General features: G+C 44.1%; 1 protein-coding gene across 1 annotated transcript; it reads left to right on the top strand.

Annotated features, from left to right (window-relative positions):
* The first annotated feature begins 5,676 nt into the window (after positions 1-5,676).
* Positions 5,677-14,174, top strand: LOC120871964 (cationic amino acid transporter 3-like). Its single transcript, XM_040252060.1, is given in 13 exon segments — positions 5,677-5,766; positions 9,239-9,638; positions 10,220-10,378; positions 11,210-11,387; positions 11,614-11,726; positions 11,905-12,127; positions 12,296-12,360; positions 12,363-12,434; positions 12,539-12,641; positions 12,822-13,009; positions 13,205-13,371; positions 13,642-13,750; positions 13,937-14,174. Coding segments are annotated over 12 exon segments (1,866 nt in total). The 5' UTR covers positions 5,677-5,766; positions 9,239-9,268; the 3' UTR covers positions 14,056-14,174.
* The last annotated feature ends 1,701 nt before the right edge of the window (positions 14,175-15,875 follow it).

The raw sequence follows: 15,875 nt of genomic DNA, 5'->3' as shown, positions 1-15,875 counted from the left end.
GATTCGATTCTTACATGATATTATACATGTTTCAAATATCCTGTATTGTGACTGATAATTTACTAGGTCATACGAGCTTTTTAGGAATTTCATATAATTTTTAGAACACATATTAATAACACTTATCCTTCCAATATAACCTAAGAAGGTTTATCATCACTTATTTGACAACACGTGGGTGCTTAGTCACTTCAGTCATGTCTGACTCTTTGAGACCCAACAGACGATAGCCCGACAGGCTCCTCTGTCCATGGGATTCTCCTGGCAAGGATACTGGAGTGGGTTGTCCTGCCCTCTTCCACGGGATCTGCTGATGATACCCACGAAATTATATGTGCCAGTATGCCTAATTGTAATGAGCTCAGTATCATTTTTGAGATGTTTTGGGGGCTCTCTGAAAAATCCCCAGAATAGGTAGAGGTCAAAAAATATTTCATTTGGGGCGTCTTTGGTGGCTCAGTGGTAACTCTGCCTGCCAAAGCAGGAGACATGGGTTCTGACCCGGGCAGATTCTCATGTGTGAGAGAGAACTTGCAGAAAGTCAGCTTTCCTGCAGGGAGGTTCTGGCACTCCAAAAAAATAAAAACAACTTTGGTCAAAGCAAAGTTGGAGGTGAGAGAATCTTTCCCCTCCCCCACACAAGGAACCATCCCCCTACAGAAAAGGGCACTGATGAGTGAGGGCTCAGCTACGGTAGTTCTGCAGGACATCAAAGCAGACACCTGAGAAGGACATCTACAGCAGCACCAGAGACCAGAGACGGGACCTCCATGAGGAGGAAGAAGAAAAATATTTGGAAAGACGGAGATAAACAATGTCAAAGGGCGTGAAAAGAATTGCTTTTCTCAAGGAGTCCATTCGCATGCCTCTGGGAGCACCACATGGGGAATGTCTCTGCTGCATCCCCAGGAACCCTCAGTACCGCGAGTGCTGGACCCACACCTCCCCCCACTCTTCGGGGTCTGCTTGTGAGACCCTCCCCCTGCAACATCCTGGGGAGCTCGGGTAGACCAGAAGCAGGCTCAGAAAAGCAGTCCCCGCTCTAGCCGAGGGCGCCTGCAGACTGGAGCTCTAGAGCCACCTTCTGGAAATCCAGAGACAGGTTTCCAGGAGGCAGCCTGGTGGGTTGTCAGAGCAGAGAACAGAAAAGCTTAAGAATTCTCCCACAAGGCCGCCCTGGTGGTTCAGTGGTTAAGAATCTGCCTGCGAAGGCAGAGGACCCAGGTTCAGTCCCCGGTGGGAGGACCCCACATGCCACAGGGCCACTAAGCCCACATGCCGGACTACTGCAGCCTGTGCTCTGCATCAAGAAGAGCCACCGCACTGAGCAGCCCGAGCACCACAACCAGGGAAAGACTCTGCAGTAACCAAGATCCAGGGCAGAAATAATTAATCAATCAATTTAAAACCATTAAAAAGAATTACCCCACAAGAGGGAACAGAAAGAGTGTGAAATCAGTGGAATAAGTGTACTGATATAAAGACAGAGAAATCCCAGAAAATAACTCCATCATGAAACAACAGTACCTCAGTTGAAGTTAACCACCAAAGATTTAAGGGGGTGAGAATGTTAGGTCCATGAAACAATTTGGAACTGGTCAAACAGGAAATGACAAGAGTGAACATCGACATTCTAGGAATCAGTGAACTAAGATGGACTGGAATGGGTGAATTTAACTCAGATGACCATTATATCTACTACTGTGGGCAGGAATCCCTTAGAAGAAATGGAGTAGCCATCACAGTCGATCAATGAGTCTGAAATGCAGTACTTGGATGCAATCTCAAAAATGACAGAATGATCTCTGTTCATTTTCAAGGCAAACCATTCAATATCACAGTAATCCAAGTCTATGCCCCAACCAGTAATGCTGAAGAAGCTGAAGTTGAACAGTTCTATGAAGACCTACAAGACCTTCTAGAACTAACACCCAAAAAAGATGTCCTTTTCATTATAGGGGACTGGAATGCAAAAGCAAGAAGTCAAGGAACACCTGGAGTAACAGGCAAATTTGACCTTGGAGTACAGAATGATGCAGGGCAAAGGCTAATAGAGTTCTGCCAAGAAAATGCACTGGTCATAGCAAACACCCTCTTCCAACAACACAAGAGAAGACTCTACACATGGACATCACCAGATGGTCAACCCGAAATCAGATTGATTATGTTCTTTGCAGCAAGATGGAGAAGCTCTACACAGTCAGCAAAACAAGACCAGAAGCTGACTGTGTCTCAGATCATGAACTCCTTATTGCCAAAATCAGACTGAAATTGAAGAAAGTGTAGAAAACCACTACACCACTCAGTTATGACCTAAATCAAATCCTTTATGATTATACAGTAGAAGTGAGAAATAGATTTAAGGGACTAGATCTGACAGAGTGCCTGATGAACTATGAACAGAGGTTCATGATATTGTATAGGAGACAGGAATCAAGACGATCCCCAAGAAAAAGAAATGCAACAAAACAAAATGGCTGTCTGAGGACTCCTTACAAATAGTCGTGAAAAGAAGGGAAGTGAAAAGCAAAGGAGAAAAGGAAACATATACTCATTTGAATGCAGAGTTCCAAAGAATAGCAAGGAGAGATAAGAAAGCCTTCCTCAGAGATCAATGCAAAGAAATAGAAGAAAAGAACAGAATGGGAAAGACTAGCGATCTCTTCAAGAAAATTAGATACCAAGGGAATATTTCATGCAAAGATAGGCTCGATAAAGGACAGAAATGGTATGGACCTAACAGAAGCAGAAGATATTAAGAAGAGGTGGCAAGAATACACAGAAGAACTGTACAAAAAAGATCTTCACGACCAAGATAATCGCGATGGTATGATCACTCACCTAGAGCCAGACATCCTGGAATGTGAAGTCAAGTGGGCCTTAGAAAGCATCACTATGAACAAAGGTAGTGGAGGTGATGGAATTCCACTAGAGCTATTTCAAATCCTGAAAGATGATGCTGTGAAAGTGCTGCACTCAATATGCCAGCAAATTTGGAAAACTCAGCAGTGGCCACAGGACTGGAAAAGGTCAGTTTTCATTCCAATTCCAAAGAAAGGCAATGCAAAAGAATGCTCAAACTACCAAACAATTGCACTCATCTCACATGCTAGTAAAGTAATGCTTAAAATTCTCCAAGCCTGGCTTCAGCAATACGTGAACCATGAACTTCCAGATGTTCAAGCTGCTTTTAGAAAAGGCAGAGGCACCAGAGATCAAATTTCAACATCTGATGGATCATCAAAAAAGCAAAAGAGTTCCAGAAAAACATTTGTTTCTGCTTTATTGACTACGCCAAAGCCTTTGACTATATGAATCACAATAAACTGTGGAAAATTCTGAAAGAGATGGGAATACCAGACCACCTGACCTGCCTCTTGAGAAATCTGTATGCAGGTCAGGAAGCAACAGTTAGAACTGGACATGGAACAACAGACTGGTCCCAAAGAGGAAAATTAGTACATCAAGGCTGTATGTTGTTACCCTGCTTATTCAACTTCTATGCAGAGTACATCATGAGAAACTCTGGGCTGGAGGAAGCACCAGCTGGAATCAAGACAGCTGGGAGAAATAGCAATAACCTCAGATATGCAGATGACACCACCTTATGGCAGAAAGTGAAAAAGAACTAAAGAACCTCTTGATGAAAGTGAAAGAGTAAAGTTAAAAATTTGGTTTAAAGTTCAACATTCAGAAAACTAAGATCATGCCATCCAGTCCCATCACTTCATGGCAAATAGATGGGCAAACAGTGGAAACAGTTGCTGATTTTATTTTTCTTGCCTCCAAAATCACTGCAGATGGTGATTGCAGCCATGAAATTAAAAGACGCTTACTCCTTGGAAGGAAAGTTATGACCAACCTAGATAGCATATTGAAAAGCAGAGGCATTACTTTGTCAACAAAGGCCCATCTAGTCAAGGCTGTTTTTTCCAGTGATCATGTATCGATGTGAGAGCTGGACTATAAAGAAAGCTGAGCGCAGAAGAATTGATGCTTTTGAACTGTGATGTTGGAGAGGACTCTTGAGAGTCCCTTGAACTTCGAGGAGATCCAACCAGGCCATCCTAAAGGACATCAGTCCTGAATATTCATTGGAAGGACTGATGTTGAAGCTGAAACTCCAATACTTTGGCCACCTGGTGCCAAGAACTGACTCATTTGAAAAGATCCTGATGCTGGGAAAGATTGAGAGCAGGAGAGAAGGGGACGACAGGATGAGATGGTTGGATGGCATCACTGACTCAATGGACATGGGTTTGGGTGGACTCCTGGAGTTGATGATGGACAGGGAGGCCTGGCGTGCTGCTGTTCATGGGGTTGCAAAGAGTCGGACACGACTGAGTGACTGAACTGAACTGAACTGAAAACTATAGCTGGGGAGGCAGCCTCTCTGAGAGCTCTGAGGAACTGCTCTGCTGAAGAATGGTTTCCAGCACAGTCCTACACCTCATGCAAACAAAGCTCACACATCAACGCGACAGGATTGTATTCCTTCAAGGTTTCAAAAGAGATAGACTTAGTACATAGACAGTGAGACAGCAGGACTCTGGTGTCTAGGAAGGGAACCCTATCTTCCAGGGAGTGTTAACACAGACACCATGAGAAGGGATATGCTCATTCTAATCTTCAAAACAGATTTTCTTTACCTCAATGGTTAAAGCAGATGAGCTATGGGGGTCTGACAGGCTGTCTTAGTTCACACACAGTTCAGGCTGAACCATGGATGAGCCAAAATGACTTCCCCATTCCTTAATATGTGAACATCCTCTCCATCACAAGCAGATAAAAATCTTAGAACCATATGATCCAGCAATTCTATCTGTGGATGTACCCAGAAGAATTGAAACCACACCCTGTAAGAGATATCTGTACACTCATGTTCATAGCAGCTCTATTCACAATATTTAAATCATGAAAGCAACCTGACTATCCATTTACCAAAGAATAGGTAAACCGAATATGGTATATACCAATAACAAAATATTATTCAGCATTTAAAAAGAAGAGAAGAGACTTCCCTGGTGGTCTAGTGGTTAAAAATCTTCCTTGCAATGCAGCGGATGTAGGTTCAATCCCCAGTCAGGGAACTAAGATCCCGCATGCCCCAGAGCAAGTCTGAGAGCTGCAACTAAATAAAACTTGCCAGCTGCAACAAAGACTCAACACAGCCAAAATGTTAAAAAATGTTTTTTAAAAAGGGAATGTAACATAAGGTACAATGCAAATGACCTAGTGGACATTGTGGTAAGTAAAAGAAGTGTGACAAGAAATGACAAATACTATATGATTCCGTTTACATGAAGTAAGTGGTCGTATTCATAGAGACAGGAAGTAGAGTGGTGATTGACAGGAACTGGGAAAGAAGAAAGGAGACATTTTGTTGAATGGGTGGAGATTCAGTTTTGCCAAATGAAAAAAGCCCTGGAGTTTGTTACACAAAATGTGAATGAACTTCACATGGCCAAACTGCACACTTAAAGATGGCTAAAACTGTAAATGTAACGCAATATGTATTTTAAGATAAAAGAAATTCACAACCTCCCCTGAGGGCAACCTCAGAAGAGTTAAGAGCTGATACCAACAGAGCTGATGCTCCCCACCCGCCCAGCCCCATCCCCACCCCAACAACCGGGCGTGAGGGCTGTCTTCTGTGCTCAGGACTCCCTGATTCAGTTCTTGGAGATGTCTCAACTCCAGCCCTGCAAGGCTTAACCTCAGCCTCCCTGACTGACCCAGTGCTCCAGGCTCTGCTCCAAGGATCCAGTAAGTCTCGGGTCACCCTCTCCTGTAGGAGACTGGGCGCTGAGTTCACATCCTCCCAAAGAGACCTTTGCAACTCCAGAGTGCAGGAGGGTCAGCCTGGCTCCAGACTGAGGGTGGAGAGATGCATTTTTTAGTTGAAAGGAGGAGGAGGTGAGAACTTTTGTGTTTGTGAAAGAAGGGGTAGGGGTGGGGGTTTGGATCAAGTCTGGAGGTTGGGAGACTCTTTTTAGACTGATGTTCAAGTGATATGAAAGAATACCTTTAGGACAGGGGGAAAGGAAGTTAGGGAAGTTGGGATGGACATGCACACACTGCTATACTTTAAATGGATAACCAACAAGGACATACTGTAGACACAGGGAACTCTGCTCAATGTTATGCGGCAGCCTGGATGGGAGGGGAGTTTGGAAGAGATGGATACATGTATATGTGTGTATATATATGTTTGGTTGAGCCGTTTTGAAGTCCACCTGAAACTATCACAACACTATTTTTTATAAACTTTTTATAAATTTTTTACAAAATTTTATTATTATAAACTTTTATATAGGGTTTCCATTATGTGAATTACCTATTTCAGTCTCCTGTGTACTGTTGGCCCTCCAAATTTATGGGTTCCTCCTCTGTGGATATTGGGGCAACTGTATCGATGTGAACAACTGTGGATTTTGGTATGTGTAGAGGACCACTGCGTGGTAATTTATATTAAGTCATTTTTGGTTTTTCTACACCTGGGAACTCCGTGAAGCTAGCTCTACTATTTATCATTGGCAGCGATTTCTTAAATGGTTGTAAGGTACTCATGACATAAATTAACCATCTCAACAATTTTAAGTGTACAGCGGGGGAAGGAGGGGGGTGCAGGTTGAGGAAGTAACACGGAAAGTATACACTGTCATGTGTGAAATAGCTAGCTAGCAGGAAGCTGCTGTGTATCATGGGGAGCCCAGTCTGACGCTCTGTGATGACCTAGGGGGTGGGATGGGGGGATGGGAGGGAAAGTCAAGAGGGAGAGGAACACATATATAGTTACAGCTGATTTGTGTTGTTGTACAGCAGAAACCAACACAACATAGTAAAGCAGTTATCCTCCAATTAAAATTTTTTTAAGTATACAGTTCAATAATGTTATGTATATTTACATTGTTGTGCAGCCAATCTCTAGATCATTTTTCATCTTGTAAAACTAAAACTTTGTCCCCATTTTATGATAACTCTCCACCTCACCCTTCACTCCAGCCCCTGGAAAACCACCATCCTGCTTTCTGTCTCTATAATTTGATAACTCTTGGAAGTTCACAGAAGTGGAATCATGCAGTATTTGTCTTCTTGTTATTGGCTGAGGTTACTTAACATAATATCCTCAAGGTCCCTTCATGTTGTAGCACACATCAGAATTTCCTGTCTTTAAGGCTGCATAATATTCCACCGCATATATAGACCATGTGGTGCTGATCCATTCTTTCATGAAAGGACATTTGGGTTGCTTCCAACTTTCAGCTATTGTGATAATACTCTTTTGAACACAAATATCTCTTTGAGATCCTATTTTCCATTCTTTGGGGTATACACCCATAGGGTGGATGGATCATATGGTAAATCGATCCGCTTTTAGCTTTTGGAGGAATGACCAGAGCAGATGCACCATTTAACACACACAAGGATTCATCAGTAGAACATAATCAAGAAGAAAATGAAGGTCCAGAGAAGTGAACTTTTCAAAGGCCCAGAGGTGTTGAGGAAGCCAACATTCTAATAATATACTCCTGGGTTCTTAATCCTTGCTCTTAACCAAAATGCTGAGCTTCGACTTAAGAGAATTGGAAGGGAGAGCCCCCTGAAGGTAACTCGTGGTCACTGGGTTATTCTAGCCCTGCAGAGCCATGTAGCCAGTAGACATTTCAGGCCTCAAATGAGCAGGAAGCAGAGTCCTGTCAATTCTGATTCAAAATGAAGTTTCATCGCTCCCTCCCTCCAAGCAATTGGGAGACCTCTCTGGTTTGATGCTGTGACTGAGCTAATCTAGAATCTGTCCCATGTACAAATTCCATCTCACTCTGCCCCAAAGCAGAGTTCCTATTCCATGTCACTCTACAACCAACAAAACAGGAAGCTCTCAGGTTTCAGGATCCTTGGTGAAAAATTATGCAGAGTCTGAGCTCTTTGATTACCAAGCTCCTAAAACAGTCACTTCACATGTATCAAAGAGGGGATGAAATAATGATGATAACAATTTTCCCTGTGTTATACAGGAAAGGAGGGCAAAGATGGTATAGTTTGTGAAAACTCAGAAAAATTAATATGCTCCAGAGCCAGTTGATTTCAATTAAAAAGTCATATTCTTAACCATTCATTTATTAAACCATTCATTTATTTATTCATGCATGCTCAGTCATGTCTGACTCTTTGCGACCCCATGGACTGCAGCCCACCAGGCTCCTCTGTCCAGGGGTTTTCCAGGCAAGACTTCTGGAGTGGGGTGCCATTTCCTCTCCTGCATCTCTTGCACTGGCAGGCAGAGTCTTTACCACTGAGCCACCTGAAAGCCCCTCTTCTCCACTCAACTTATACCAGTTAAGCAGCTTCTGTGTGTCAACACTGCATTTGAGGCTTTTTCTTCTCAAGAAGCAGAAAGCTTATCCAGGATCTTAGGCTGGTCTAATAATTAAATTGATGTGAGATAAATTAACAAATTTACTTTGTTGTGTATGAGAGCCCCATAAAAACTTGAGGCTCAAGAGAGTCAAGCAATGGAAGCTTATATGGTATTATGAGTTTAACAGGACAAGGGAAGAATCTAGAGCTTCAAAGGGGAGGAAAACAGCCCAGAGGAAGATGGGAAGAGCAAGCATTTGGTGAACAAATATTTGCCACTCCAAGCAGGGAAGACTTTCTGAGATTAAAAAGTTCTCTCTGTTAATAGCTCTCTTCCTGGCATAAGTCCCCTAATCCAATTATTTTGAGCAGTTAAGGGAGAGACAAGGAATTTCTCCAGAGTCTGCTGGGTCTTAACCACCTTCAGTTCAAAGTCTACCCACCAAAGGGGTACATTTGGGGAGAGATAATCCACTCCATCTCACTTCCCTTCAAGCAACGCTGTCAGTAATTTTGAATCATATTAAACGATGTATTTATGTTTAAGGAACCAAAGCTCAGACACAGAGAGCTTTTCAATGTGTCCATTTACCACCTGCTCCCCATCACTCCATTGCTCTGTAGAACTGGACTCCCAGAGTCAAGGGCAGAAGCAACTTTTTTTTAATGGAAGTAAAGTTGTTTGCATCTTGTATTAATTTTTGCTGGACAGTCAAGTGATTCAGTGATACATGTATATATATATATATTCTCTTTTTCATTCTCTTTTCCATCATGGTTTATCACAGGATATTGAATAGAGTTCCTTGGGCTACACAGTTAAGACCTTGTTGTTTAGGATGCACATTCTTAATGACTTTGTGTCTTGCATTCTCAGCAGATCATAGCCTCCTCAACTCCGTCTAGGATGCTGCGTCAGTATGTTCGCCAACTTGGTCAGAACCTGGTCCACAAGCAGCCCCTGGAGCCCATAGAGGAGTCTGAGAGTCCCGTGGCTCATCTAAACACGCTGGACCTGGTGGGCTTCGGTGTGGCCAGCACCATGGGAGCAGGTGTATACATCGTGGCTGGTGCAGTGGCCAAATACATAGCTGGACCAGCGACCATCATCTCCTTCTTGCTGGCCGCCCTGTCTTGTGTGATGTGTGGGCTCTGCTATGCAGAGTTATGGGCCAGGGTACCACGTTCTGGTTCTGTGTATCTCTACAGCTATGCCACCATGGGACAACTGTGCGCCTTCATCACTGGCTGGTACCTTATCCTGTCCTTAGTTGTTGGTGAGAGGTTGTGGGGTTGCGGGGAGGCATGGGGTTTAAGATTGGGAAGCGAGGAGAGAGGAGGATTGAGGTCTTCTCTCATTCACAAACATTTTATTATCTATCCTGTTAAGGAGGAGGATACCATTGGCAGGAAAACCCCACAACTTCATTGTATTCAGGTCTATCCTGTTTCTTTAAATGATGATCCAGGAAACCAGAAGGAAAGGGAACTGTAGGGAGTGGGTGAGAGGGAGGCGTGGCCCACAGGCTCATCCATTCACCATATTGAAATCTTCAGTCAGCTGTTGTCTTCATGGGATTTTCCTTTACCACATGATTTAAAAATTTCAGCTCTCATCTCCCAGCCTCCCTGGTCCCACTTTCCTGTGTTCTTTTCTTGCATAACATTGATCTCTTCCTAATTATACCAAATAATGACCTATTTTGTGAGTTATCTGGGTCTACTCTTCCCATTCTAAGAAGAAAAGCTCTTTGAGATTGGGTAGTTTGTCTTTTTTTTTTTTTTTTTAATATATCTCATGGCACATAGTCAAAAATCAATTTACATTTGTTAATGAATATTCCTTCCGCTGCTGCAGCCACTACCTGTTTGTCCAAAGCCTGGAGCATCACCTTGGACAGCCTGATTGGAAACCACATCTCTCAGGCATTAGAGGGGACTTTCTCTCCATATATGCCCTCTTTCCTGGCCACGTTCCCAGACTTTGTCGCTCTGGGCCTGTTGCTGGTGATGATTGGTGAGAAGGGGACAGAGACAGGAAAAAAGAGTGCGGTGTGAAGCAGGATCTGGGGAGGGAAAGGCTTGGGTGGCAGAATGAAGTGGGTTAGGATTGGAAGGAAAGGTGACAGGAGGGGAGGACACACACTGTTGTTTTTTATCCTTGGCATTGTTGACAAATTGGGCTGGATCATTCTTGGGGCGGGGGGGGGGGCGTGTCCTATGCATTGTAAGGTTTTTTAAAAATCAGTGTTGGGTATGGAGTAGCAAACATTCCCAGCCTTTACTCACCAGACACCAGTGATGCCCTCCCTGCCCCCAAACTCTGACACCCAGAAAGTCTCCAGACAGTGCCAATTGGTTGGGAGGCAAAATCACCCCCACTGAGAATCATTGACTTCGACCAACAAGCTTTCTCCTCTGTATTGAGGCCAAAGATAGTTTTGTTTTTCAATTGAAAGGAAGTCCTCATAGCATAAAATTAATAATTTTATTGTTCCCTCCCAGCTTTATTTAGATATATTTGACATACAGCACTATAAAAGTTTAAGTTACACAACCTGATGATTTCATAGACATATATTGTGAGGTACGAAATCAACCATCTGAAAGTATACAATTCAGTGGCACTTAGTACAATTACCGTGTTGTGCAACCATCATCTCCATCTACTTTCAAACATGTTTATCTCCCCAAAAGGAAAGACTGCTCCCAGTACCCATTGAGCAGTCACTATCCGTCCACCACCTCACCACAGTCTGCAACTTCCTGCCTCTGGCAACCATTAGTCTCCTTTCTCTCTATATGGATTTATTTATTTTGAGTGTTTCATATTCCATCAATCCCACAGGAGTAATGCTTCTGGGACCTCACGCATCACTGCTGATTATCAAAGTGTTCACAGGCATCAACATTTTTGTTCCAATCTTCACGATCATCTCTGGCTTCATCAAGGGAGACCTGCACAACTGGCAGCTCACAGAACAGGACTATAGACTGAACACATCCGGATCCAGTGACATCTATAGGTTAGGAGGCTATGACCCTTGGCCAGAGTAATGCTTGTGAAGTGGGGGAGGGGGCAGTGCAGAGCTGGGAATACGGTAGGAACTAGAGAGATCTGGGCTGGTGAATCCACATGATCAAAGGATTGGGGTGCTGGAGCCCAGGACTTGTGGTATGAAGGGAGGAATCCAGTAGAGATGACTGAACACACCCCACCCATGTTCTTCCTCATTCCTTCTCTCACCATAGCTTGGGCCCTCTGGGTTCTGGAGGGTTTGTGCCCTTTGGCTTTGATGGGATTCTCCAAGGAGCAGCTCTGTGCTTCTACTCATTTGTTGGTTTTGACGGCATTGTCATGAAAGGTAACATGGTTATTGTGGATCCCATCAGGGGCTTGGGCACAGTTTCAGCTGCCTTGGGAACAGGGGTTGGCAGATGGTTAACCTGCTTTGGAAGATGCAAGAAGAAAGGGGATTTTTTTCTTCTTTTTGCTTTCACTCCAGTGTGTTTTCCTGACCCAGTACTTCCACCCACCTGCAGGGAGAGAAGCCCGAAATCCTCAGCGTTCCATCACTTTGAGCATGGTGATCTCCATCTTCATCGGGTTTTTGGCGTACTCCGGTGTCTCGGCATCAGTCACCCTCATGGTGCCCTGCTACCAGATTCATCCTTTCAGCCCTTTACCACAGGCTCTTCTCCACGTTGGGTGGGACCCTGCCAGATATGTCAAGGCTGTTGTCTTCTTGTGTGCTCTTTTATACAGGTCAGTGCCATGGTTTTCTCCCTGTTTAATGTCAAATTCTTAGGTGTCTGTCCGTTGATATGAGGGACAAGAGAGCAAGACACCTTACCCCATGTCGACAAGGGAGGAGATGCCCTAGGCTGTCCCTCTTCTCCATGTCCCCGCACGTGTTTCCATTTTCTCTTCCAGCCTCCTGGGCACCATATTTGACATGTCTCAGTTGATCTGTGCCATGGCCAAGGACGGGCCCCTCTTCCGGGCCTTGCCCAGACCCATGCCCGCACAGGCACCCCTGTCATGGCCGTAATGTCTTCTGTAAACCTCGCAGGTGAATAAATGAAACACACTCCTTCTCCAATCAATTTCCTAACTTGGATTTTTCTAGTGGTTTCTCATCCCACCTTCTCTACCTTGTTCCTGCCCTCATTCTAGCCATCATGGTGTTACTCTTGGACCTCCGTCATATTGTGGAACCCATGTTAACTGGGATCATGCTTGCTTACACCCTTGCGACTTTTTCTGTGCTCGTCCTCAGGTAAGACTCCACTACACCTTGACTGGGAGTCTTGGACCCCTAGGGGCTGGTGGGGAGGTAATCGTCTTCTGGTTTCATGCTGCCTTCTATTTCCGGTTAAGGCAGGAAAGAGATGAATAGATTGTCTGATGTTGGGTTAGTAGAGACTGCTGTTATTATTGCCTTGGTACCTCTATTCAGGTACCAACCAGACCTGAAGGAGAAAACAGGGGAGGAAACTGAGATGGAGCCTAAAGCCGAAGAAAGTCCTTTGGACTCTGTACCTGAAGCAGGAAACTCAAATGTTCTAAAGAGTCTGTGGTTCCCTACCAGCACCATCCCCACCCAGAAATCTGGCCAGATTGTCAATGGATGTGCCTTCCTGCTTCGTGAGCAGTGGGATTTCTCTTTCGTTGTATTCTGAAATTAACAGGATGGGTTGGGATTCTGGGTCTTTGGGATTTGAGGAGTCTTGTAGCTATGATGGCCCTACCTGATGTGGGCAGCCTGGAGAGGAGTGTGACCCAAGCGCTGATGTCTTTGTCTTCTGGAGTCCAGCCTGTTCTGCACCTTGACCCTTGCAGTTCTCCTGCTGATTATCCTGAGCATGATCCTGGCCCAGTGGCCCAGCCAGGTGTTCTCTGGAGACCCCGTGCTCACAACAGTGGCTGTGCTGCTGCTGCTGCTCATCACTGGGGTCACGGTCATCATCTGGAGGCAGCCCCAGGACCCCTCTTCTCTTCACTTCAAGGTAGGTGACCTTATGTGCTCACAGTGTCCACCTTGAGTGAATGAAGTCTGCATGCTTTGAGATCTAAACATCCTTTGCTGGACAAGGAAATGAGGGGAGTTGCTAAAACCAGTGGACCTGTCCCTGATCCACACGCAGTGTTTAAAAAGCCAATCTCAGTAGGAACTGAATACACAGGCTGAGGACTGGTCTTCTTGCCCATTTGAAGTAGCACAGTCTCCCTTTCAGACGTCTTGGCTGTGTTCAGGGATGAACTGACTCTGCCCACAGGCCCCTGCTCTGCCTGTCCTCCCATTGGTGAGCACCTTCGTAAATGTTTACTGGATGATGCAGATAACCCCTGGGGCCTGGACCCTATTTGGAATCTGGAATGCCATTGGTAAGTTGCTTTCTGGGCTAAAGAGGCCTCTTGGGTGACTGAACCTCTTCCTCTTACTCCATCCCTAAACTGTGTCAGACGCCATAATAGAAGGCCTTTTATGACTTAGTGACTAAGTAACAACTGGGCATTTGTAAGTGGAAAGAGTGCCTACTTCACCTTCTCATTGCCTCCTTTCTCTACTAGGATCTATCATATACTTTGGATATGGGATCCGACACAGCCTGGCACGGAACAATTATCAACAGCCAGCAGCCTCCACCCCCAGACTTGACAAAAACATCCCTAGTGCTGAGTCATCTTAACCACAGGAAGTAGATGCTGTGTGGAATCCCTCCATGCACTGGAGGACCTGCTGGTTCAAGGGGCACTGTGAGCCTCTATGGAGTGTGAACATGGGATGCATTGAGAGCTGTGTATTCACTAACAGAAGACAAAATGACTTTAATGTTGTATAATCTAAAAACATAATACACACACATGGAAAGGTCCATGTTTCAGCAAGATGAAATTTTCTATAAAAGAATATAAGTTACAAGACCATGTATAAGAATGTAAGCAGCAACTGGAAGAAGAAACAAAATACTAATCATCCCAGAAAAAGCTCCTCCTTGTGCCTATTTCCAGCAAAAAGATAGAGATTGCCACATAGGAAGGAAACTCAGGTCCCTGTATTGTGTCATGAGTTGCACTTTATGGAGGAGAAAATGGCATCCCACTCCAGTATTCCTGCCTGGAGAATCCCATGGACAGAGAAGCTTGGTGGGCTACAGTCCATAGGGTCTCAAAGAGTTGGACACGCCTGAGCAACAAAGGAGCAGCAGCATAATTAATATGTGTAAGACATGTATATATAACATACTGATTAAAATGTGTGTGTTCATTGTTTATCTAAATTCAGTGTGTCTGGTTGTTTGGTAATATTATTTGCTAAATCTCTCAGCCCTTGGTCTCTATGTACGGTCTCTGTACTCTAAAATCCTTTTGGTATAAGGGCATTAGTTATATTTCTTCAGGGCCCACCCTTATAACCTTCAGTTCAGTTCAGTTCAGTCACTCAGTCGTGTCCGACTTTACAACCCCATGAATCACAGCACGCCAGGCCTCCCTGTCCATCACCAACTCCCGGAGTTCACTCAGACTCGCATCCATCGAGTCAGTGATGCTATCCTGCCGGGGTCCAGCCCCGGTGGATCCAGGGTAATTTGAAGGTGGAGACAGAATCAGCGTCCTAGGAAAAAAACTTATTTAATTACAGATATATAGAGAGATTAGAAACGGATAGTGTAGTAGGAAATATTCGTGGAGAAAAAGAGGCTGAATAACTTGGTTTATGTGGAATACCAATCACCACCTACGTAGGCCACAGGCGTCTTTCCGTTCTCCCGAAGGAGAGGAGGCACGGAGGCCTCCCCGGTCCAATCTTAGAAGCCCAGGCAAAATTAGCAGGCTTGGTGAGTACCCACATTCCAGATGGGAATTCAGCCAGAAAAATGGGGAGCAAGAAAGAAAGAAATGGGGGAATCAGTCTTTCCAGAAACTGATCCCATTTCTTTATTTTTTTAGGTTTGCTTATATACCTTTTGTTACACATAGAGACAAATGGAAATTTTAAAGTCACGTGGGGGTCAGCAGTCCTGACCTTTATCAAAATCAGGTGCTTCACATAAATGTATTAAAAAAAAGGTCTTAGGAGTTTTACATCATCTTCTGGCCATGAGGCCTGCTGACATTTTATGATCCTTTCTTTCTGATAACCAAAAAACTTATTTTTTCCAAGGGTGTTTTTTCTTAAACCAGGCACCACCCTCCAAATAAAGTTGCATTCCTATAGGGTGAGGGTGTAGTGAGTTACAATCAAGAAAGGAATTTATTTAACCTAAGGTTAACATGATTAATCTTAAAGGTTAATACTTATTTCTCCTATATGCTAGTTATATTCATTATAATGGCAGGGAATATGGAGATTTAGCAGCAAACATCAGCCCAACAAATGAAAACCCTTCACCAATGTTCCCCTTAAGATCTATTTAGTCTTAAGATAGTGATAAAGTTACATTTTTACATAGCAAGGAAACAGTGATTTATAACAAAGTACAGTGATCTATAACAGAAGAGAAAATTC

This window comes from Oryx dammah, unplaced genomic scaffold (assembly GCF_014754425.2).
Source record: "Oryx dammah isolate SB20612 unplaced genomic scaffold, SCBI_Odam_1.1 HiC_scaffold_13, whole genome shotgun sequence".
In the NCBI taxonomy this organism is placed as follows: Eukaryota; Metazoa; Chordata; class Mammalia; order Artiodactyla; family Bovidae; genus Oryx; species Oryx dammah.
Note: the sequence above shows the minus strand (reverse complement) of the source record. Positions and strands in the feature narration are given on the sequence as shown.